The sequence below is a fragment of the Zosterops lateralis genome, assembly GCF_965231275.1.
Source record: "Zosterops lateralis genome assembly, chromosome: 15".
Taxonomy (NCBI): domain Eukaryota; kingdom Metazoa; phylum Chordata; class Aves; order Passeriformes; family Zosteropidae; genus Zosterops; species Zosterops lateralis.
Genome location: NC_139775.1, coordinates 5525086 through 5547269, shown reverse-complemented (window position 1 = coordinate 5547269; position 22184 = coordinate 5525086). Strand labels below are relative to the sequence as shown.

Here is a 22184-nt window from a genome sequence, read left to right as displayed (position 1 = left end):
AAGTGTTGAAGTTCTCTTAAACCTGCTGAGTATTGGTGATTTTTCCCAAGTGCATCAGTGTAATGTGATTTCCACTACCAGCCCTGTGGCTGAAGGAAGGGCATTTGGGCTTTTCTGCAGCAGTGTTTAGCAGCCAAACAATGCATCACAAACTGCCATGGCTGCTTTACTGTGCTAAAGCTTTACATGTACATGTAGGCTCTCAGTTCTGACTTGGATTTCCATACTTGACCTTAATTCCACTGAGCATCTGAATCAAGTATGTGTGTAATGCCAGACAAAGTGTTTTCATCATCTCTGTGCTCTATGAAGGTTTTGCAAATACAAAGAAGAGGGCCTCAGAAATACTTTTATTATCTTGTAAAACTTGAATAGGTGGTAGCATTTTTTGCAGGTGTGTTCAATTTCACATTTGCAATGACTGCACAGTCTGATCAGTTAAGGGAGGCAGCTGGACTTGGTGCCTACATGATTGCTTTTTGAGAACCTTGGCCTTGGAACTGAGTTGCCCAGTGGGGTGTCAGTGTCAGAGAGTCCCTGCTGATGGACATGGCCATGTAGGATTCAGGAAGAGGTGATTAGAAGTTGGTATATAGTATCCAGAGATGTTTGTCTGGAGCATCTAAATGTTCATGCAGCTGTATGAATCTGAAGTATCTAAATATTCAGCTGGCCTCAGGTGGCAAGTTAAAACTTTGAAATGAAGTCACTTTTATTTTTTTGTGTTAAGATGAGCTCTGTAGTACATATATAGTCCTGGGAAAATTGTTGCTTTTGGGTTGCTTTGGCTTGATGTTTTACTTGGAGTTCTGTCAGACTGAGGCTGAACTGTAGCTGTGGCCTGTGGTTTGGTACAGTGTAAAATGTCTCTGACTCTTGTACATAATAAGAAAAGCCATTTTCTAAGTGTATGCAAGTTGGCAACTCAGATCACTGGAAGTTAAGAAAAATCTTGCTTTTATGGTGAGGATTTTAACTGTGAAATGTGCCTTTCATGGGAGTAGTCTACGCTTCCTCGCCTTTCAAGCACTGAACTTGTTTACTTCTCCCTGTATTTCTTCTTCCAGCTTCTGTCCCAGGCACTTAATCATAGAACTAGAGCTGGAAATTTGTCTTTTATCTTTTGTTTCTATCTGCGAGTTTGACTCTGAGGTAAGAAGCCAACCCTGACTTTGGCCTGCAGGGATGTTCCACGCAAAGCTTTATTCACAGGCTTGGTTTGCTTTCTCTGCCTGTGGCTGTAAAGTGTCTGGACTTTGCTACAACTAAAGGAGTCCTCATAGGGGGAAGTCACTTTGTGAAGCAATTTGTCACGTCTTGAATGCTTGGGTGTATTCCTCAGGTATCATTGCAACATGAAGATGGCACTGATCAGGGACTGTTTGAAGGTTTGTTACAGCATCAGGCACTGGGCATTGATTTGAAAAGGCCCATTGCTGGGTGCTGGTTGTGCCCCTGCATAAGAAAAAAAAAAAAAGTGAGATCTAACACTCTGGATAGGTAAATATGATTGGGAGTAACTTTCTGGATGCTCGCTGTAGTCTGCTTTCAGTCACTATTCACACACGGTTTATCTGCGTGGGATAACCTCCGGCAGTGTAATGCCAGAGCTGCAAAAATCACAGTTCTGTTTTAGTACTAACACTGCAGTTCTGCAGCAGGAGGACAGCACATGGAGTACTGGAGTCTTCCTTAGGTTTTATTTTGGGTCTGCCTTTCTGTTTGGTCTGGATATTTAGTGTCTGGAGCTTGATACAGTTCTGGTTACAATTTGCAAAAGCTTCTATGCTTTTGTTGCTCTGTATGAGCTCTTTGTTTTCATTGTACTGCTGTTATGAAAGTTCTTGAGCAACATCTAGATACTAGAAACATTTTGACGAGTTTTATAAGCAGAAATGTATAAAATGTGTGAGGATAGCCCTTTCAGTGTGCATATATGCTTTAAGCATTGTCTACAGCAAGGTGCTGTGCCATATATAGCTTAGGCAAGGTAGTGGTGGGGAGCACATTGTCAGTAAATTGTCTTCTGAGTGATTTTCAGTATGAAATGCTGTACAAAGTAACACCTTGTCCAACACTGCTACACTTACAAGTTTCCTTCCTCGGAAGAAAACATCACACTGTAGTGATTCAACAGTGACATGACTCTTTTGGCACTACCACTGCACCCTGAGATTCTTTGGTATGAAAGACATGTAGAAAATAGTAACAGGAGATTTTTTTAAGTGCTGACTTTTAAGCTTTCAGCCTGTACATCAGATCCAGTTCTCCAAAATCAGTCACTTACTCGATGGCCTGTTCTTCCCCAGGGATCCTTTAGCTATGAAAAGGGATGAGATATAGATCTAATAAGCTCTTTTTACAAAATGCTACTGCTTCCTTTCTCTCCTCCATTTCTTAACCTAGCTGTACATTGAAGTTGGAAAGGCATCTACTATAAATTCAAGATTCTGGAAAATCCAATCACATGAAATTTGCATTTATGGATTTCTTTCCCGTGAACTGAATTTAATCTCCTCAAAGGCATTGTATTTAATGGCTTGTGTTGCTATCAAATGGTGGGAGAAAGAGATGCTATCATTTTGGCTTCCATGGTCCAGATAATACTTTTCTGATGCCTGGAGGTACCATGATGTGTGATCATCTCATGCTACTTCAAATTATTGTGGTCTATCCTGTGTTTAAAAAAAAAACAACTACAACTCCTGTGCCTCACTGTTGGAGAAATGGTATAGCAGATGAAAAAAAAAAATGTACTTGAACAGGAATTAATTGTCAAAACCAACATCTGGCAATACAGAATAAAGTATGCTCAGCAGAATTTTGTGAGTGTGTCTACATTTATGCACACACATAGATACATGCAATTAAGAGTCAGTAATACATTTGCAAGATGATAATGCTACCCAGATTTTCCAGAAACACTGCCGTGAAGGCATAAGGCACATAATTATTTAACATGGATATTTTTTACCTTGTCTTAAGATGCCTTTGTGCAAACATGAGATTCTAGCACTGGAACTTCAAACAGATCTCACTTTGTAAACACTTGAAGTACCAGCCTATATTTAGTCCTTATTAAAATTGAGCAGTATGCTGTTATGTGAGTAATTCTCTGACATTACTGGGAAGACTTGTAGGATAATAGAATAAGGTCAGTAATGTAGAACTAATCCCAGCTCAGAGTTTTGTTAGTTACTAACTGTTCAGCCAATATGCAGGCCAGGACAAGTGCTCAGAAAACAGGAGGCTCAGAGCAGTGTTGTTCTGAGATGCTGTGCTCCAGGGGGTCCAGCATTGCCCTGGATCTTCCTGCCTTAGGATACGTGACCTGTGCCACCCTAACACACAAAGTGGATTTAAGCACATGTAGAAACTCATTTGAAGCATGTTGTAAAAACATTGAGGGGGAGCGTGAGATAAAGTAGTTTGAAAAAATGTTGGCTTATATTGCAGGATAGACTCCTGTTCTTTTTAAGGACAAATGGGAGGGCAGAGATAATTTGCCAAGAGTTGTTGATGTAGAATTACATATCCAGTTATGATATGAAGTAGCTAAGATTTCTTCTTGAAAATACTGTAACTTATTGCATAGGACAGTGATATTTCAGGGTCATGTGTCCACAAAACACATGTTTAACTGTGCTACTGGCTTTTGACACTGTAGAAATGTATCCAGATGGGTTGGAGGAGTGTGAAGGGGGTTTTTATTGTTTTATGGGGAAAGCTCTGTAAGAAATGACCATGTCTTTGTTGCCCTTCCTTCTGATGGTTACTTGTTGTCAAGAAGAAAAGCTGTTGGCTTTTCAGAAGAATTGGCCTTTCATCCCACCACCGGCCCCATGAGGGACCCAATGGAGTTCTAGGGTAAGGCAGGGATTGTAATGGCCAAGCCGAGTAGAGGGATGAAATGTCTCAATTTCTGTCTAAAAGAGTATGGGAACAGACTTGCATTTGACTTTGGATTATTTTTTCCCCACACTACTGCTGAAAAGTCTTGTAATTTTACTTGTGTCTTTCCAAGTGCCAGACTTTGATCTAGGCCGTGTGACACAATTCAGATTTAGCCTGGAAACTGTTTTCTGGACAAGCTGTTAGTTACTGCTTCTTGTTTTCAGAAAGATTAAGTACAATTGTGCACAGGTAACTTGGATAGGTGTAGCTTTAAGTCTCTTTTAAGAGTTGTTTTGTTTTTTTGTTTTTTTTTTTCTTGAGACAGTATCTAGAAAGTAGGATTTTCCATAGAAGGAAAAATAAAATCAGGTGATAAAGTGCTTTTGCAAAGGGTATGTAATAGTGAAAGTTACTTCTATTACTAATGCATTAGACATTTGCATTATCCAATGTAAGGGCAGCAATAGTGTCATGAGAAAACAGACTTTTGAAATAACTCTTCGATTAATAATATTTTCAACAGTTTGTTCCAGGTTTTTGTTTTAAGACAGTAAACGTTTGTGCTTTAGTTGCGTGTTTTAAGTACTAAAAATCTGAATGCTGAGAAGTTCAGGTGTAGACTGAGAAATGTGTAAGTCCTAAAGCAGTGTTGTGAGTCTGTTCTTTGGGATTTGCTCAATGAAGGAACATTTCTAGTCTCTGCTTGAAATACTTTGGGCATTTGGAAGCATTTTAGATTTCACTAAGGTGCTGCCATTGTGTTGAGGACAGCAAGTCAATGGAAGTCTCCGAGATCTTGGGAATGTTTCTTCCTGTAGTACTGGTACTGTATTGGTAATGGCCATTCAAAGCAAAGGGCTGATTGGAATTTGGAGTGTCTCTCTCACGCTAAAATTCTCTTCATTTTATTTTCAAAAGAATGTCTGAAATGCTAATAACACTGCTTCAAAACTTCTGTTTGCATGTGTTGTATCTCAGTTGAAGGTTGGTGATTTGAATGCCCCTCTAATGTAGCATTTTAAAGCCCACCGTGATATAGCATTGCACAACTAAATAATGGTACTGCACCCATTTCTTCTGAGACTTAATCTTGAAAATAATGCACTTTTTGGCTCAGTTGTAAATGGAGCATAGCAGGAAAAAATTGAGATTACAGGAATTTGGTAACAAATGGAATGTGCTTGAGTTTGGTTGGGGTTTTTTTGTTGCGAAATGGAGGAGTTGCAGTGTCTGTTGTGCTGCATCTTGTCATACAAATCAGGCATTACACAATAGATGCATCTAAAATAATTTTGAGTAGAGGTTTGGCTTAGTGTTCTGCGTGTTACCTGCAGGCCATCCGAATTTATAGGCCTGGTTCTGTCTATATGGTTTTGTGCTTATTAGTAGCAAACCTCTGAAGATTTGAGGGAGTAAATAAATGCAGGAGAAACTCTTTATGAGGGAAAGATAATGATCTGAATCTGACTTGTGAAGAACTGGGTAGGAGTCGATAGCACTTTCCCACTTAATTGCTGGCATAGAAGAGAATGACAGCATTATTTAGGAAAGTTGGGATAGCTTTTAAAATCATATTTGTCAAAACCACTATAAATTAGGGTGCTATTACACTTTTGAATGTGGTTACTTTAATATTTGTTAGAAGCAGAGTAAGTAAACTGACAAAATTTATGAAAGATGCCCTGGGTATAGCTAGGGAACAAAATTAGATTTGGTCATACATTAGTATTTTAAAGACTGCACTGTTCCTGACTTGGTGTCATAAAGTAGCATCTTAGTTCATGATCATATAATTTGAATGTGTCCAAGAGACAGTTTAAGTGATTGCTGTCATGCTAGATTTGTGCTGGAAATAGTTATAGCTATTAATGCCAGTTACATAGCAGCTCTTGAAAGGAAATGGGCTCTTGCTTATGCAGTGGGACTCTTGTCGCATAGCAACTACTGTGCTGAAAGCTTAAAATCAGATGCTCCCTTGAAGTTCACTGTGCCCTAATAATGCTTAATTTATCTGTGCCTTACGCTGCCTTTATCACAGTAGTGAATGTCTTTTATGAGTGAACTCAGTAATGTCTGGAATATACATTTACTTTTCTTTTTCCCAAGCTTAGAACTGTGTGGTATCATGCATTTTTTTAGCCCAGGTTTCTGAAGGTGGAGATTTGAATAATGTGATTACACATTGAACCAAAATTGAGAGTTCAAGCATCCTGGCCTTTCATAATCTGTAGAAGAAGGTTGAAGAAAGGCAAGCCCAGCATCACTCATGTATGGGCTGCTACCCCTGCTCCTGTGTTGTCCTGGGTGGAGACTGTTGCTCAACAAGTAAACATAGATGGAATGTTTGGCTAGTTGGCACGCTCATTACTTGTATTTAATGATACCAAAGGATGCCACAGGTGATGACATGAGGGTATTTGAGAGTATTGTGGGCAGACTGGGAAATGGGATAGAGAAGGGAAATGGTTCTAGTGAAAAAGGAACTTGTGTTTGCTTAGGTGTTGCATTTGGTGGCTGAAGAACTGTCTTATGAAAAAAGGAGATTTAAAAGAAATTTAGGAAGGGATAGGGAATCCTGGCCTATAGAAGTTGCTTTGAAATATGCTTTGTATGAAAATAACATTTTCCAGCCCTTGAAACACCGTAGTAAATGCTGAGGCGCGTGTTCTCAGGTCTGTACTTGATCCTGAGAATGCCAACACAGTTCATCATCATTGTTTTCTCAGTGAGCCTGTTCTCTACTTGCCTGTGTACAGCCTTTGACTTCACATGTGCTATGCTCAAATTTAGGCTTTAGTGAAGAACTTGCTTAGGAAATGGCATCTTCAGAGGTGCTGAGGAATCTGCTTCAGTAGCTGCTAATTAAATATCTGCCTCAGCCAGGGCTTTGAATTCTTTATGGTACCATGTACTTCTAAAAAGTGTGTAAATAACATGGATGTATTTAACCTTGTGAGGTTTTGAAGGAATACCTGATTTTCTGTATTGATAATTTAGCATCATCTAGATGCCATTTTTGGGTGGAACATGTCCTAGCGCAGAGCTTTGTAAAGCATTATGTTGTGTTAACCTTGCAGTAACACATAGGGTGACACAGCTGCATTTCATCTCCTGCTTATTTTAATACAGGACTGATATAATCCAGACCTCTTCCTCTGGCTTAAGTAGTTTGGATATACCAAAGCAAACTAGTCTAGACAGTTTGTATTAGCTGACAGGAAGCCTTTTGCCCTTGGCATGCCTAGAGTATTTTTTAATCTGTTTGGTGATTCCTTTCCTAAAGAACAGATTCTGACTTCTAGATAGATATTAACATGCTTTAGATTGTTACTACATAGGGTTACTGTAAATATAGCAGGGTTTTATACTGATATGCTGAGTAAATCTATTAACTTCTCTAGAATGTATGATATTAAGAATCTTAATTTTTGCAATATGAAATTCTCAGTGTTTATTGGATTTTATCCAGGTTTATATTAAAATTATTTCCATTTATGTTATTTAATTTAGGAAGATTCTCGTGTGATGACTATATAAAATGGTCCTCTGCATTAATTAGAATGGATTTCTTGCTAGTTGCTTTTTTCAGTCAGGAACATAAAATAAATAACTGTCATTCCTTCATACTTTCACAATTTACAAACAAAAGGGGGTATTAAACATCTTCTAGTTCCAAGTCATTTTACTAAGCTCCAGTGAATTAATCATTGGATGGAAATAGTTGAAAAATGCAAATGAGGTTATACTGCAGCAGATTTTCAGTGCTTTGTCACAAAGACCAGGTCCAATACCTAATCAGTGACTTCTGTCACTGAATATGTATGCATGCAAGCTATTAAAATAGCTTCACTTACAATAAATTTTAGCCCAATTACAGGTTGACATAATTTAATACTTAATTTTGCATTCATTTTTTAAAACCCTCTGCAAATTAAAAATATTACTTATTAATTACTATGTAAGAAACTTCAAAGTTTATCCAAACAGAGACAGATTCTGTAATTCTTAGTAAGTAGCTCTCACTTGTGTGAGTCATCTGAAATGCTGTTCTGTAACTGTTGCAGAAACTTGCCCAGGATAATTGGCATTTTTCTTCTATTAAAGCTTCTGTTCATAATTTTCTATGTGAAAATTGCCTTGTGCTTTTGGAAGTTTAGATGACTTCCATCTTAACAGACCATTAATGATTAGCTGCCTTTTCAAAGGTGATCTTTCCTTTAAAAAAAAAATATCATTACTTTCTCCAATTAATTGCTGCTCATTCACACTGTTTCATTTCTAGGGAATTGAAAAGGTTTTAAAGGTTAGGAAGTAACATAATGAACAGCAGCAATATTTTTCTTTTCTGTATTCTTTCCAGGGCACTTAAAAGAGGTGATTACCTTATGGGGACCAATGTAGCTTGCAGAAAAGGCTTAGACTTCAGGCTTGATAAATGTGTAGCTTCCTTCACAGAAGGAATTCCAGCAAAAATGTTATTTTTTTCATATAAAGTGTCTGAATACATATGCAGTGTATCTAACGTACAATAAATGCTGCTTATGATTGATAGTGCTCATTATGTCTCACTTTGAGTTAAATAAACCACTTTGAGTTAAATAAATGTCTCACTTTGTGTTAATAGATTGTGTATAAGATCATCAGGAGCTTGAACCCTTCTAGCTGGATTTGCTCTGATAACTTGTAGCTGGGGGTCAAAAGTGGGGATCCTGAGTTGTAGTGAGCATGGTAATGTTTGTGTAGATACAAGTTGTGGTCGTGCTGCTGTAGCTGGGATAATGCAGGGCTGAGAGTTTGTAGGTGGAGGTACCATCATGACAAGCTGATGTACTTGCAGTAGATGGACTTCTGAAGGCACAACCCCCTGGCCAGGTCTTGAAAAGAAACAATAGAACTGAGAGAAGTAGAGCAGATTCTGAAGAGCTGCTTCAAGTTTTGGTAGAGGCTGGTCTGAAAGGCCACCTGGAAGATGATGTGTTTGGAGTAGAAGGTTCTGGTGAGGAGAGACAATCCCCAGTTTCTGTGGGCAACTGGAAGTCACTGTAAAATTGATGTTAGCCAAAAGAGACCTTAGAGTGTGCCAGAAAGCCAAAATAAAGTTTGTCACCATTTTTTAGTGTTCTATACACTTGGCAGCTGAGGTGCTTTATACCCCCCCTGTTAAGGACCTGGTCTGAAGTTAAGTCCTCAAATAGCAGAAATGCTTTCTGCTCTTGGTGCCTGAGTTCAGTGTGCAGGGATTTGCTTGGCCAACTTTCCCAAATGCATGAAACATTTGGAGAGGTACAAGAGTCTTGGTCTTCTACTGGGAGGGGTATATTGTGATTGTGGTGATGTGTTCCTGGCTGTTTGTTAGGGAAAATCTGCATCTGTTCATTAGATAGTCTGAGGTGAGTTGACAGTGAAGGTGACTTGTTTCAGTGAAGTTGTGAGTGGAGACGAGGAAGTTGTTTGGAAATCAGGTGTGATGGGTTTGGAGAAATGACTGAAATAATAATTTTAATTTGTAATACCTGGTATCATACATTTTCTGGGGTTTTTTTGGTAGTAAAGCTACATTTTATTTGGCTTCAATTAGGAGTTCAGAGGAATTTCTTAAATTTTATCTACTGCTGTTTTACTTGTGTGTGTTTGTTACAGTAATTTAGCTAATTAATGGCTTCACAGAATGCTTTTATTTGCTGGTCAGGTAATTTTCAGTCTCCTTAGTAAAGCTACTGAACATCTGGAGGAAGTAAACACAAGTCAGCTGCTATCTCCCCCTTTTTTTCTTGGTGATTCTTAGAAATGGAAAAATATCTATTGAGTTTTGTAGAAGATTTGATTTATATGAATATAAATTGTTGTATTGAGAGCCCTCTTCAGAGATACTTTGTTCTCTTCAAAATTATGACTAAAAGCTGGTGAGTGGCTTCACATCATTGTTGATCTGTGTTTGAACAGTGCTCAATATCTGCAGTGAAGTATTCCCAGTCCCTAAAGAGGTTCGAATGCCAAAGCTATTGTGGAAACTAGAAACAGAATTGCTTGTTTGAAAATCTTCAATTTTTGCTAACTTTTATTTGTTGTATCGATAATATTCCTAATTGTGCAGAAAATGTGACCTTTGGAAGTATGCTGACACACTTCAAAGCAGGATTTTCATTATGTCAGTTTAGTCTTTACATCTAATTAAAATAAGTAAATATTCTGTGAGTGTTCAGTGGAACATGATGAAAAGCTGTAGCTTTTTCTGCATATCTCTTAGTTTTCACAGTTTTTTGAATGTTTAAGAGTTAGGTGGACAAGTTTGTGTGTCCCTTAACTAGTGATCAGCTTCTGCTTTTCTTAATTTTGAGGCTTCATTTATACCATGTCCTATGGCCAGATGTTCCCATTGATACTCAACTGCTCTTGTAAAATCCAGTCAGTCCAGGTGACCTGACATTGTTAAACTCTGACAGTGATGTAATAGCTAAATATATTTTAATCAGATGTGGTCCAACCACTCTTCTGATCCCTGTGGCAGTACCTGTTTGAAAAGAAACAACAACAAAAACAACTCCTTGAGATGTGTGCTCTGGTCTCCTAGGGAGCCATGTGTCTTTGTTCTCTACTGAAGATGAAAACAGGGATGAGAATAGGTTTAATACCTCTGGCAGTAACTTGAGATTTTTCTAAAATGCCATTTGAGGCTTTTGATCCTGTGTGACTTAATCTCAGGAAATGTGTTGTAGAATGTTTCTATATAAAATTTTGGAAACTTATTTGGAAATGTTTGTAAAACAGCTAGAAATCTAAAGTTCTTGAAATGGAGACAAATCACCTTGTGAATAACAAGGAACAGAAATGGTGTGGAATTGATTACATCCATTGCACTTGTGACAGCAACTTGTGTGTTTGGCAAACTGTCACAAATGCATTTATTGAAAGAGGGAGTGCTGTCCTATAGTGATATATTTTACATTTGTGTGCAGTTTTGGTGAGGATTTCTTCTAGCTGCCTGTTGTAGGTCAGGTGTTACAGCTCATGGGAAATGTCTTCCCAAAGATCAGATTTCTACTCTCTGTGTCTGGATATTTGTATAAATTTATTGCCTTGAACAGAATCCCCAGGCTTGGTGCTATCATTGTTCATCATAAACCTCAGTAAATCATGTTGGCTGAGGCCTCTTAGCTGGAACCAAGTAAGTCAGAATGGTGCAGGCAGGTGGTGAAGCACAGATCTATTTTGCCAGTTCATCCTCCCTAATTTCTTCTTAGGTTTGATCATATCCATGGGATTAAATGTTCAGAGTCCCATTTCTAAATAAATGCATGTGGATAATATGTTTTGAAGGAACTTCTTAGAGTGCTAAACATATTTATATAATACTGCATGCATGTTTATTTCTAGGGGAAGGAGCTACAGCTGAAGTTCCTTCATCTTTTGTGATTCTGTCTCTGTGCACTCTGGTGGTCCTGGTCATTCTGCTGGCAAACTGTGTTTCCTGCTGTAAAGACCCCGAGATAGATTTCAAGGTAAGACCTGATTGTTATCAATGTGTGTACAAATGATATTCTCAGCTGCATCCTGATATCCAGAACACTTGATTAGTTGTGCTAATTCTCTGCACAACTAATGTCACTGTACATCCTCTCTTCTGAATCAGCCAGGGACTGTATTCCTACAGGCTGTGGAGTCCTGATGCAGCTGTTTATTTTAACTAATTGCTCCCTGCTGCAGTAAGGATCTTTAATGCCTTTTCAAAAAATAACTAGCTGTCGGGGTCATTAGTAAAAGCTACATCTCTGAGACCATTCTGCTCTAAAGAACCTTTTTGTCGTTTTTCTGTGTTTTGGTTTTTTTTTTTTTGTCTGCAGGTGAGGTTTAGGACAATGCTGTTGAATATGAATACTGAAGATGCATATGCACTGTAGCAAAGCTCTTGAGAAATAGTCATGAGAGAATTGTTACTTTTGGAACATCTGTAATCAGTGTTCCTAAAATTGAATTTTGCTCTCATTTCTAAATGGAGAATATTTGGCTTCAGCAGTTCATGGTAATTCAGTCAAAGCCAGGGCTAGCATTTAAAGTAAAAACAAACAAAGCAAAAAAACCCAACAACACCAACAAAACCCAAACCACCAAACCCACAAAAACCCAACTAAACAAAAACCCTTTGATAATTGAAAGCAGTGCTTTGATCTCTTTAAGACAACAATTAATGGAAAATAAGGAATAGAACACTAAATATCTGTCACTATCCTTGAAAAAAAGCTAAACTTCCTTAGCAGTGCTCACTCAAACCAAAAGAAATGTATTAGTGCTTACTTAAAGGCAGAGATCAGCTTGTTTACTGAGGCTTCTTTTGTTTAGGAATTTGAAGATAACTTTGATGATGAAATAGATTTTACACCTCCAGCAGAAGATACTCCATCTGTTCAGTCTCCAGCAGAAGTGTTTACTCTTTCAGTTCCCAATATTGCTTTACCAACTCCCTCCCAGTTTCCGTCTCGTACAGGTAAAATACTGGTTTTCAATGCAAAAACAAAAGTAGGCTTTTTCAGTGTCTAAAATGGAGTGTGGCTGATAATGTTTGACTTTACTGTAGTAAATTAACTTGTTACAAATTTCCATAAACGGACCCAATAGATTTTATAGGGTAAAGGATAAAAGGGGAAATGTTACTTCTAAGATATTAACCTGTGATCGGGCTAAGAGAGCTTAAGAGAACAAAACTGCCTTAAAATGCCCTCTCTAAATTGCTGTCATTATATCTCTATATACCTAAAGGGTTTGAAGTACCCTGGGACATTTGTGGCTCCTGCTCTTTAGTGGTTTTCTTCATGGCTAAGTTGTCATTGGATTTTAACCACCACCCTTAAATAGAAATAAGAGTGAATCCTTTACTTGACAACAGTGCTACTGCTCAGCTGCATCACTTTCTTGATGTCACTGTAGCCTATTTGTGCAGTAAATGTGATTTTGGTAAGACAGAGCATTAGGTTTCATCTCCCTGTGTGGAAGGGGTTTTGAAATGTATTCTTTAAAATACAATTTTTGTAAAAGGAAACTTAAGTGCCTTACCATATTATAAGCAGAGTTTAGCCTAAAATACTTTTATATTGTGCTATTTCTCATAGTTTTACATACTACTTATGTTGCTTGATCATTAGATATTCAGGGAAGCTTCTAGTAAAATTCCTGTACTAATTTCAAGAAACTGTCAGTGTGCCTTTAATACAAATGACACAGTTGTACAAATGACTCAGTATTTTAAAAAACTGGGGAAGATTATGAGTGAAAATTTTTATATCAGCTCTTCTGTGTAGCCATAATTGTTAAAATTAAGCTGTCACACCAAGTGTTTTGCCAGAAGTAAGGCAATGTGCCTGAGTGCTTGGATAAAATGTGGGTGCCCTGCTGTGGCCTTCACCATGCTTAGGAGCACATTGACAGTGAATTACACAGCTCTGGCTCTTCCAGTACAATAATACTGCTCACAGTGTAGTTTGTGGAAGTAAATTGTGGGCTAGAATTCTCAGACAATAAAAGGTTTTGTTTAAATCAATTAGTGTTCCTAACCAAATGGGCAGCAAAGGGATCAACACTGCTGAATCTCTTCTGGTGAATGAGGTCTGCCATTGTTACTGCCCATCCTCTGCCAAGATCTGGGTTTTCTTTTCTATCCTCCTCTCTGGGCTCTTATGTGAAGTATTTTTAGTTGAAAAATGTTCTCCTTCCAGATGGTAGCTACAAGTAGGGCAGTTGGGCTGAAGAATAAAGCAGTCAAACCTTTTCTCATAAAAATCTACGTAACTGTAAATGTTAAGATGTACAAACAATGAGTTTTGTCTTGGGTTTTCTATTTTATTTACATAGGAGACTTTTGTAAGTAGGTTATTTTCTCTACCCAGCTACAGGCTATAATACACTTTTATATGGGAATCAGAACTTAGCCTTTTTGCTTTCTTGCTGAATGTGTTAAAAACTTGTAAGTTCATGTTTCATCAGGACAATTGCTGTGGTTTTGCTGGGGGTGTGTTCTGGTGTAGTTTAGAAGCGAAAAGTTTCACTTGAGTGCTGTTGTCACAACATTCCCTTCCTACTTTATGTACATCTGACTAGGGTTTGGTGCTTGGGCTGTGTGTGCGCACCCAAGCGGGAATAGATCTTGTAGAAGCTTGCATTATTTCCTCAGCAGTTGCTAGCTGGCCATCTGAGTGGTTTGATACTTGTCACGTTTGTTTCCTTGTGTGACAGATGGATCAAAGTCTCAAGTTGCACGTCAGAGTCTAAACTACATCCAGGAAATTGGAAATGGCTGGTTTGGAAAGGTGAGGAGTTATCTCTCCATATTGTATAGACTGAGGTTTATTCCCAGCTGACTAGGCCTGTATTTACTTTAAAATGGTACTCAACAAAAAAGCATAGAAAATTTTTAATTGAAATTAGATATTTCCTTGCATGCATTTTTAAGCTGAAATCACAGCACTGATCTGTGCTTTTAAAATTTACCTGTAGATTCATACTAGAGACTAGTTAGACATTTCACTTCCATATGTTTTATTTAACACACTCCTGTTTTTACCAATTCTTCTTAGGAAAAAATTAAGTAAATAAGTGGTCTTCAGTAGAAAATATATTTTCTGAAAGCTGACATGTAAATCAGTTGTCAAGATTTAAGTATATGTATTTAAAGATCAGAGTTCTATTTGTGTTTGTAAAAAAGCCAGAAAATCTTTCCTGCAGCGTGTTTTTAGCTCTTCCTCTTTTTTTGCAGGAAGACTACAAATGTTTTTTCCCCTCTGATTAAAGACAATCTCTATTTCAGGTTCTCCTTGGAGAGATCTACACAGGCACTAGTATAACAAGGGTAATAGTGAAGGAGTTAAAGGCAAGTGCAGGTCCCAAGGAGCAAGAACAATTCTTAAGAAATGGAGAACCATATTAGTAAGTAATGTTTCACAGCTTCATCCTGTTGCAGATAAATTATGGATATTGCTTTTGTTCAGTGTTACTGTCTCTACTTGCCCTCCCATATAACTGTAATGTTTGTCTATAAAATGTGAAATACACTCAACCCGAAGTGAGCAGGAGTTGTGTTCACTTAGTGTGCTTTACCTTGCATGGATGTGCTGTAAAAGATTGGTCAGTGAAGAGCTTTCTCTTCTTGGTGCTTTCTAACGTGCTGGCTATGTTTGCATTCAGGCTTACATTGTTGGCATTTGTCAGAAGAAATTTTGTGCCTTCTGCTGCATTGGCACAAGTGCTTTTGGAGCAATTTAGGAAAAGTAACTGATCTGGCTGGGAACTAACCCGGCTAAAAAAAGGTTTATCTTTTAGCCAGCTCTCTACCTTGGTGCAGTTCATGAGTTGCATGCTTTTATTTTTGGTATGAAGGGTTGTGGGAGGATGGGTGTGACTCTCATGTGGCAATCCTGGCTTTTGTGGGTTTGAGATCCTCTGAGTTTTGGCTGCTGTCAGTGATACACTTCAGCAATAAAAAAGAGATACAAAGGTACAAAATGGAAATCTGTGACTTTGGTACTTACAGCTTCTGTTCCTGCCACCTCCCTCCAATGTTATGTGTTGAAACTTCTGGTAGGGATTTCAGTGTGTTGTATTCTACTGTAATCTTCCTGGCTTTAACTGTATTTTTTCACTCCAGCATTCTTCAGCATCCAAATGTTCTCCAGTGTATTGGGCAATGTGTGGAAGCCATTCCTTATCTCCTAGTTTTTGAGTTCTGTGACTTGGTAAGTGCACTTATATGAGACGCTGCAGTTATTTTTCCACTGGTGTGAATTGTGTGTGGTTTATTTAATGCCCTTTGCTCATGAAATGGTTCTTTTGCTTTCTGGGAAGTTTTTTGATTAACCAGAATTTTAGAAGGCTTTTGTTTGTTTTTCAAGAGGAACCACAATTACAATTTTTCGTTTGTACTCTTTTCAGTTCATCACGTATGTTCTAAGTGCTTGTGGAGTGTTCTGAAGAGGCAAATACCTGTTCCTTGATAATGGAATTACCTGTCTCAGTTTGCCTTCAGCAGGAAGCTTGGAGGGCAGAGGGTGTCATAACAGGGAGCTTTTTACCACAGTCCAGTATCACATGCACATACCAATATCACATCAAAAATATTTCCTGTCTGCAATCCTAATGTGCTTTTAGTACCATTTATGTGGAACTATTGAGGAAAATGGAAGAATTTCTTCCCTTCTGCCTTCTCCCCCACTTCCACAGTGCCCAAATTTTACCCATGCTGTGCTGCCTGGTGCTAAAATATAGTGGTGGGCTCACTTCTGATATCTGCCACGTGTATTCTAACAGCTGGAATTTTCAGTTTCATTCTCTTCCTGATCCCGTCTCTTTGGTAGTCTTCCCTGCATTCTTATCCTTTTATTTCCTTTCTCATGCTGTTTCTACCTCCCCAGGCAACTGCCTTGTGCTTCCTGGGCACCAAAAGAAAGGCTAGGAACACACAGAAGGGTGTTCTACTGCTTTCAGTGCCACATGGTCCCTGGAATGGTAGGGACAGCACAAAGCTCAGCCACTGCATTCCTTGGAATGTTCATGAATGTTGTGAGGAAGGGGGGGCACCTACAGAGCCTTTGAACCATGCCGAGCATGCAGAGTCTGGAAAGACTTGAATTGTTTTATTGTAGAGTAACACATTACTAAAAGCAAACAAACCCCAAAGTCCAAGTGGCCGTCTAAACATTGGCTCAGGAGCTGCTTTTAAGGCTTGTTGTGTAGATGTCACCCAAAGCAAAGTTCCTAGGGAAATGGCAAGACAGAAATTAAGTCAGAAGTGCATGGGTCCTTATTAAGGAATAAGTCTTTCAGAAATAGGATAGTTTGCATTTATAAATTTCAACAAGTTCTTTTTTACCAGTTTCTCTACTGCAGAATTTTCCTTTAAACTCGTGCAAAAATCTGCTTCTAGTTGCCTCAGGCAATTTAAATTACTTAGCATGAACTTGAGTTTTTGGAGAAATATCAATTAATCTGTGACCTTAAATAATTATATTTTGCCATGCTGCTCTTTTGCTGAAATATATTAGCTGTGGTAAATTAATGAGGCAGAAGTGCTGATAAAATCCTTCTTTTCCAAATGGAAGAAATGCCTGGATTTTTTAAGTGATTGATCAAAGTGAAATGTTCTAGGTTGGCTAACAATTAAAAACTGTGTGCCTAAGGTTAACAGATGAGGTTTTTCAAAGTTTTTCAGTGTAGAAATAGAATACTACTTACTGGTTTTTAAACATGCTATTCAAATTGGAGTTTCTTTAAAAGGATCCTGGAAAGAGAGTTGCATTTTATAGAGTCTATCAGATTTAACTGCTGCCATGTTTTCAAATAATTGCGTGATTTAATCCAACTTGAAGATAGAGTAGCTTTTAAAGATTGCCCTACTTTAGGTATACAGGAAAAAAATAATATGCTTGTTTGATGCCTGATTATTTATGCCAGAAGTTGTCATGGTCCTGCAGAGTAATCTGGAAAGGATTTTACTTAAGGCGATGAAATAGATTTTCACTTTAACTGGGGGCTGTAAGCTTGACAGTTAAAGTGGTAGTTTTACAAATTTGAGTGTAGTTAGGTAATTTCTTTGGAATGGAAAATAAATGTTCATGCTATTATTCTATTCCAAGTGAACTAAAACTTGGTTTTAGAAAATTATATATTACAGTCAGTTAAACATAACCTTCATATTAAAGTCTGGCTCAGTTAAAGAGTTCTTACTTGATAGAGCTGAGCATCTCCTAGATATGATGGTATTTTTTCCTTTGTGCACACAAATACTCAGGGGCTGGGGCAGACAGGACAATGTTCCCTTTGCAGTTCAATGCAGAGACTGAACCAAGTGAGCAGCTCAGTCTCCCTGTACATCACTAATTCTTGTTGTGCTCCAGGGCCTGGAGTGGGAAGTGGCAATGTTGGAGTAAGCACAGAGAAGAGACAGGAAGGAAGCAATGTAAAGGAAGCATGATGGAATGGAAGATGTGGGTAAATAGGTTTTTTTAGTAAAAAGGTTTTTAGGAGAGTGTCAGGAAGCTTTTTATCACTGCAGTTGGAGTGACAGTTATTTGGATTTTTTAAACTTTTAGTAATTGATCTCAAAGCTCCTTTTCTACTTTTTTCCCCTGAAATTGGAAGAATTGGGGTTGCATGGAGGTGCTTTAATCCCTTGTACTTGTGTGTGTAAGCATTCAACAGTTCTGAAAGAACATGGCAAGAAGATGAGCTGTGTTGGATAGGAAGCTTTAATATCTTCAGGTGACAAGTTCTTTTGAGGCTCATGTGGCACTGTTGACCTTGTTTAGCAAATTTGGCATACTAAGTAACAAAAAATGTGTCTATTCTGCTGACCAACAGAGTCTGGAGGGTACAGAGGTTATTTTATTCACACTCCTTCAAACTCACAGCCTATCACAGCGTGTCCTCCTTTTGCTACTTCTCTTGCTTGGATTTGTAGCTTTTTTAGGGCCAGTTGACCTTGTCTTGGCTGCTCAGGCTGTCCTCTTGGATTATCAGTTCCAAGGCTCCTTGGCATTGAAAGCTCTTGGTCAGAGGCACTGGAAACTGTAGTGCAGAGAAACCAGAGCTGTCAGGGTGGCAATGCTGAATGTCAGGCAGGCTGGCTTACTTGTTTTCTTGGCCACAGAAACTCCTGATACATTTCTGTTACACAAGATTGCTGGTTGCATGTGCAAGAGCTGTTTTGGCTAACATTTGGTCTGTTTTATAATATAGTCCAAGTTGCTCTGTATCCCTTGCTTTGAAGAGCTGGGAAAGAAGCAAGAGAAGTCAGTTGCACATAAGTGATTTAAGCTGTTATGTTATATGCTTTGCCTGTGTTAAAATTATTTAGAAAATAGTAAATACAAAAAGAAATGCTAAAAAAGGTCTCCCAGCCCCTTTCCCTATATTAGTTGCATTGTATGTCAGTGCAGTCTGCTATGAATAGTTAACTGTTCACTGTTAAATGTTGCAGAATGATGCCAGGTTAAAAATAGTGGTAGCTATCTTATTAACTTTAATATATTACTCAGCCCTGTGTGTGGCCAGCATTTTGTCAGCATAGCAAATCCTCTAATGGATTGACATAATTTATGAGTAAAAGGAAAGTTATTCAAATGTGGAAGTTGCATGTATATTGTGAGGCTGATTTGCCTATCAAATTCTTACAGAAATTCTTCAAGTCTTGAAATTCCCTGGGCAGATGAGATCAGCAGGATGCAATATTTGCCTGGAATGCTCTGTAGATTACTTTAGGGATGTTGCTGTTAGGGGAAGGTGTCTGCTTGCAGTGATTGGTTCTTTTTTTAATTACTGCCACTTGAAAGCATGTTCTAATCAAAAAAGAATCTTTGCAATGAAAGCTTCATAATCAAAGAGTTCAGTGAATCTATTTAATGATCATGGTCAATATGGATATGAGCCAAAGAGCAGTTTGTCAGTGGTGTGTGGCGTAACAGTAAAAGGGGCATTTGTCAGTTTATGACAACTTGGTAGAATGTGTTCAGTAGACATAGTTTAGTAACTGCTTCACGTTTTTAAAACCATCAGTGCCTTCTGGTTAGAAAGTCATGTCAGCCATTTGGGTGTTCAGATGAACCCAATATGGAATTTGCAAAAACAAAAAGCTGCCAAAGAGTGTTGACTGTAAGTGTGCCTCCAGCTTCTGGCTGATACAGAGAGAGTATATTAAAACTATATTAAAAATATTTTAATATATTAAAAATCTATTATATTACAAAAATGGCTGAACTGAGAAGGATGAGAAGAAAGGCAAAATTTAGTTCTTCATGGAATCCCAGGAGAGGGAAAAGATGGAGTGGCAGAGGAGGTTGGAGAGAAGATAGAGCCTTCCTCAAGCATGATTATTGAGCTTTTTATATTTAGATGTCTCTGCAGTGAATTTTGCAGAACTGCATTTATTCAGATATATATAACCTTTGATATTTACTGTGTTAAAAAGTCTGTCAATAAAGGGCCATTTTGTGGCTCTCAAAATAGTGCAGGGATAATGTTGCTGTGTTGCTACTGTCTACTTTTAGGCAGGGAAGCATCATAGGATAATTCAGGCTAGCAAGGAGCTCAGGAGATCTCCAGCCTCCTGCTCAAAGCAGTTTCATCCTGAGGTCACACTGGATTTCTCAGGACTTTGTCCGGCTGAATCCTGAAAGCATCAGAGATGGAAACTGCATGTTCTTTCTGGGCAGCCTGCACTTCTGTTCGTGTCCTTGTGGGAAAAACTGTTTTCTTTACACTCAGCCTGAGTGTAAAGCTCTTTCCATGTTTCAGCTCTTGCCTGTTCTCTCTCATCCTCCATCCATGCTCCACAGGGAGGAGCCTGGCTTAGTCTTTAGTAACTTACAGTGGACAATCATTATGCTGAAGTCTGTCTTTCCCCAGGCTGAATGAGCCTGGTTCCCTCAGCCTCTCCTCAGGGGGAAAATGCTCTGACCCCTGACTGTCATGGTGGCTCTTTCCTGACCTTGCTCCAGTTTGTCTTGTTCTGGGGCAGCCAGTTCTGAGCACAGGATCTGTGTGGTCTGGCAAGTGCTGAGAAGGTGGTGAGACCTGCCCTGGCCCTGTTTATGCAGCCCAGGAGCTGCTGCCAGGGCACACAGGGCTCATGTGGAGCTTGCTGCTCACCAGGATGCCCAGGTCCCTTCCTGCAGTGCTGCTGGCCACTCCTCACTTGGTGCTGTTGCAGGGGATCTTTCCTTCCCAGTGAGTTTGCTTTTATCTTTCTGGAGTTTCATGAGGTCCCTGTTGAAACATTCTTTAGCTTGTCCAGGGTCTTGTGAAGGGCAGTTCAGCACCTGAGTGTGACCATTGGTTCACCCCAGTTTGGTAAAAACAATGTCCTTTTAAAGCAATACAAAAATGCCTATTTTATATTTTTAACCTTGATTATAGCCTTAGTTAAACCAGAATGGGAACATAGAACCAGTATGCTTCAAGGTGGTAGATTTAAAAAAGTTTGTTTTCCTACAAAAAATATATGCCTACTTGAATAATTTACTAAATAAGGAATGGCACATAGCACTGCTGCTACTAATGCATTTAAATATTAAAAAGTCATTCCTGAGTGCATTTTAGGCATCCTAGGAACTTAATCCACCTGGGACAAGCCCTAAGCAAGCAGTTGCTGTTTTAATGAATGACGATTTTACAGTTTGACTTTGTTCAGGCTCTTGCTGCCACCTACAGTCAGCTCAGCTGGGTGTTCAGGGCTTGTATTCCTTGGGCTCTGCCCTTTGGCACCTGTGTGTGTTATGAATGTTCCTTCCCTAATTGTTTGAAACTCTGCTTTGGCAAGAGCTTCCTGGCCCAGGATTTGGGAAGACAATGGACATAGACAGAGCCCAGGATGTTATGCTGGTGAAACAAGTTGTGATATATGTTGTGCAGTCTCAATACAGAAATGTCTTTAAAATAATTTGCTAACCTTTCAGAAAGTCTATATTTTAAGTAACAAAAATGCAGGACTGCTGGGTTAAAAGTCAAACTGTGAGAAAGTGAACAATAGTGTCATGAGAAACTTACTCTTTTCCCTTGCTTGGATTCTCTTCTTTCCTGAAAGTTTGGACAGTATTCAATTATTTTCTTCTATTTCAAAGCTGTTCTTTTTTTAGTAATTTATGGAGTGCTTCTGTGGGCTCATTAATTGTATGTCTATTGCTCAGCATTGCCTGAGTTCAGTAAAACTGCTGCCATCATCAGAATTCTCTGACTGAAATGGGCTGCATTACCATGCTTTTTATATAGAAAGCTCTGGTGGGCTGGCAGTGTCTGAAACTCTCTTGTCTAGTCTCTTCCTTCCAACCCCTTACAAATTCCAGACAGACAGCTTTGCTGATTTGGAGCACTTGAAAACTCATCTCATTTAAAAGCAGAGATTCATCAAACTCTGTTTTTTTAAATGGAAGTTATTAATGCATGACTGGTTTTATGTGGCAGTCTGATCTAGGATGTTAATTACTAAAAGATTAGATTAAAAACCCTTAAGGACAACATCATATGCCTTAGATGACTTATAAAATATCCTTTATTAAAAATATTTTTTTCAGTTTCAACCAACATATATGATTAATAAGTATCTTCAACTTCTTTTACAGGGTGACCTGAAAACTTATATCTGCAATGAGCAGGAGCACATGAAAGGAGAGTCTCAGATAATGCTGCTCCAGAGAATGGCGTGCGAGATCGCCGCTGGCCTCGCTGTGATGCACAAACACAACTTTGTGCACAGGTAGGCTCTAGAGAAATGCCAGCCAGGATGCACTCTGAAATTCAGCTGGGTATTTTCATTA

The 22184-nt window shown here is 38.6% G+C and overlaps 1 protein-coding gene across 1 annotated transcript in view; it reads left to right on the top strand.

Annotated features, from left to right (window-relative positions):
* LMTK2 (lemur tyrosine kinase 2) overlaps nucleotides 1-22184 on the top strand; it is a gene marked incomplete at its 5' end in the record, with an annotated part of 41507 nt that overhangs the window by 3165 nt on the left and 16158 nt on the right. The window contains 6 exons of the mRNA XM_083872904.1: nucleotides 11269-11393; nucleotides 12232-12376; nucleotides 14119-14192; nucleotides 14690-14808; nucleotides 15527-15614; nucleotides 21990-22123. Coding sequence (XP_083729030.1) covers nucleotides 11269-11393; nucleotides 12232-12376; nucleotides 14119-14192; nucleotides 14690-14808; nucleotides 15527-15614; nucleotides 21990-22123 — 685 coding nt within the window. The remainder of the gene's footprint in view (nucleotides 1-11268; nucleotides 11394-12231; nucleotides 12377-14118; nucleotides 14193-14689; nucleotides 14809-15526; nucleotides 15615-21989; nucleotides 22124-22184) is intronic.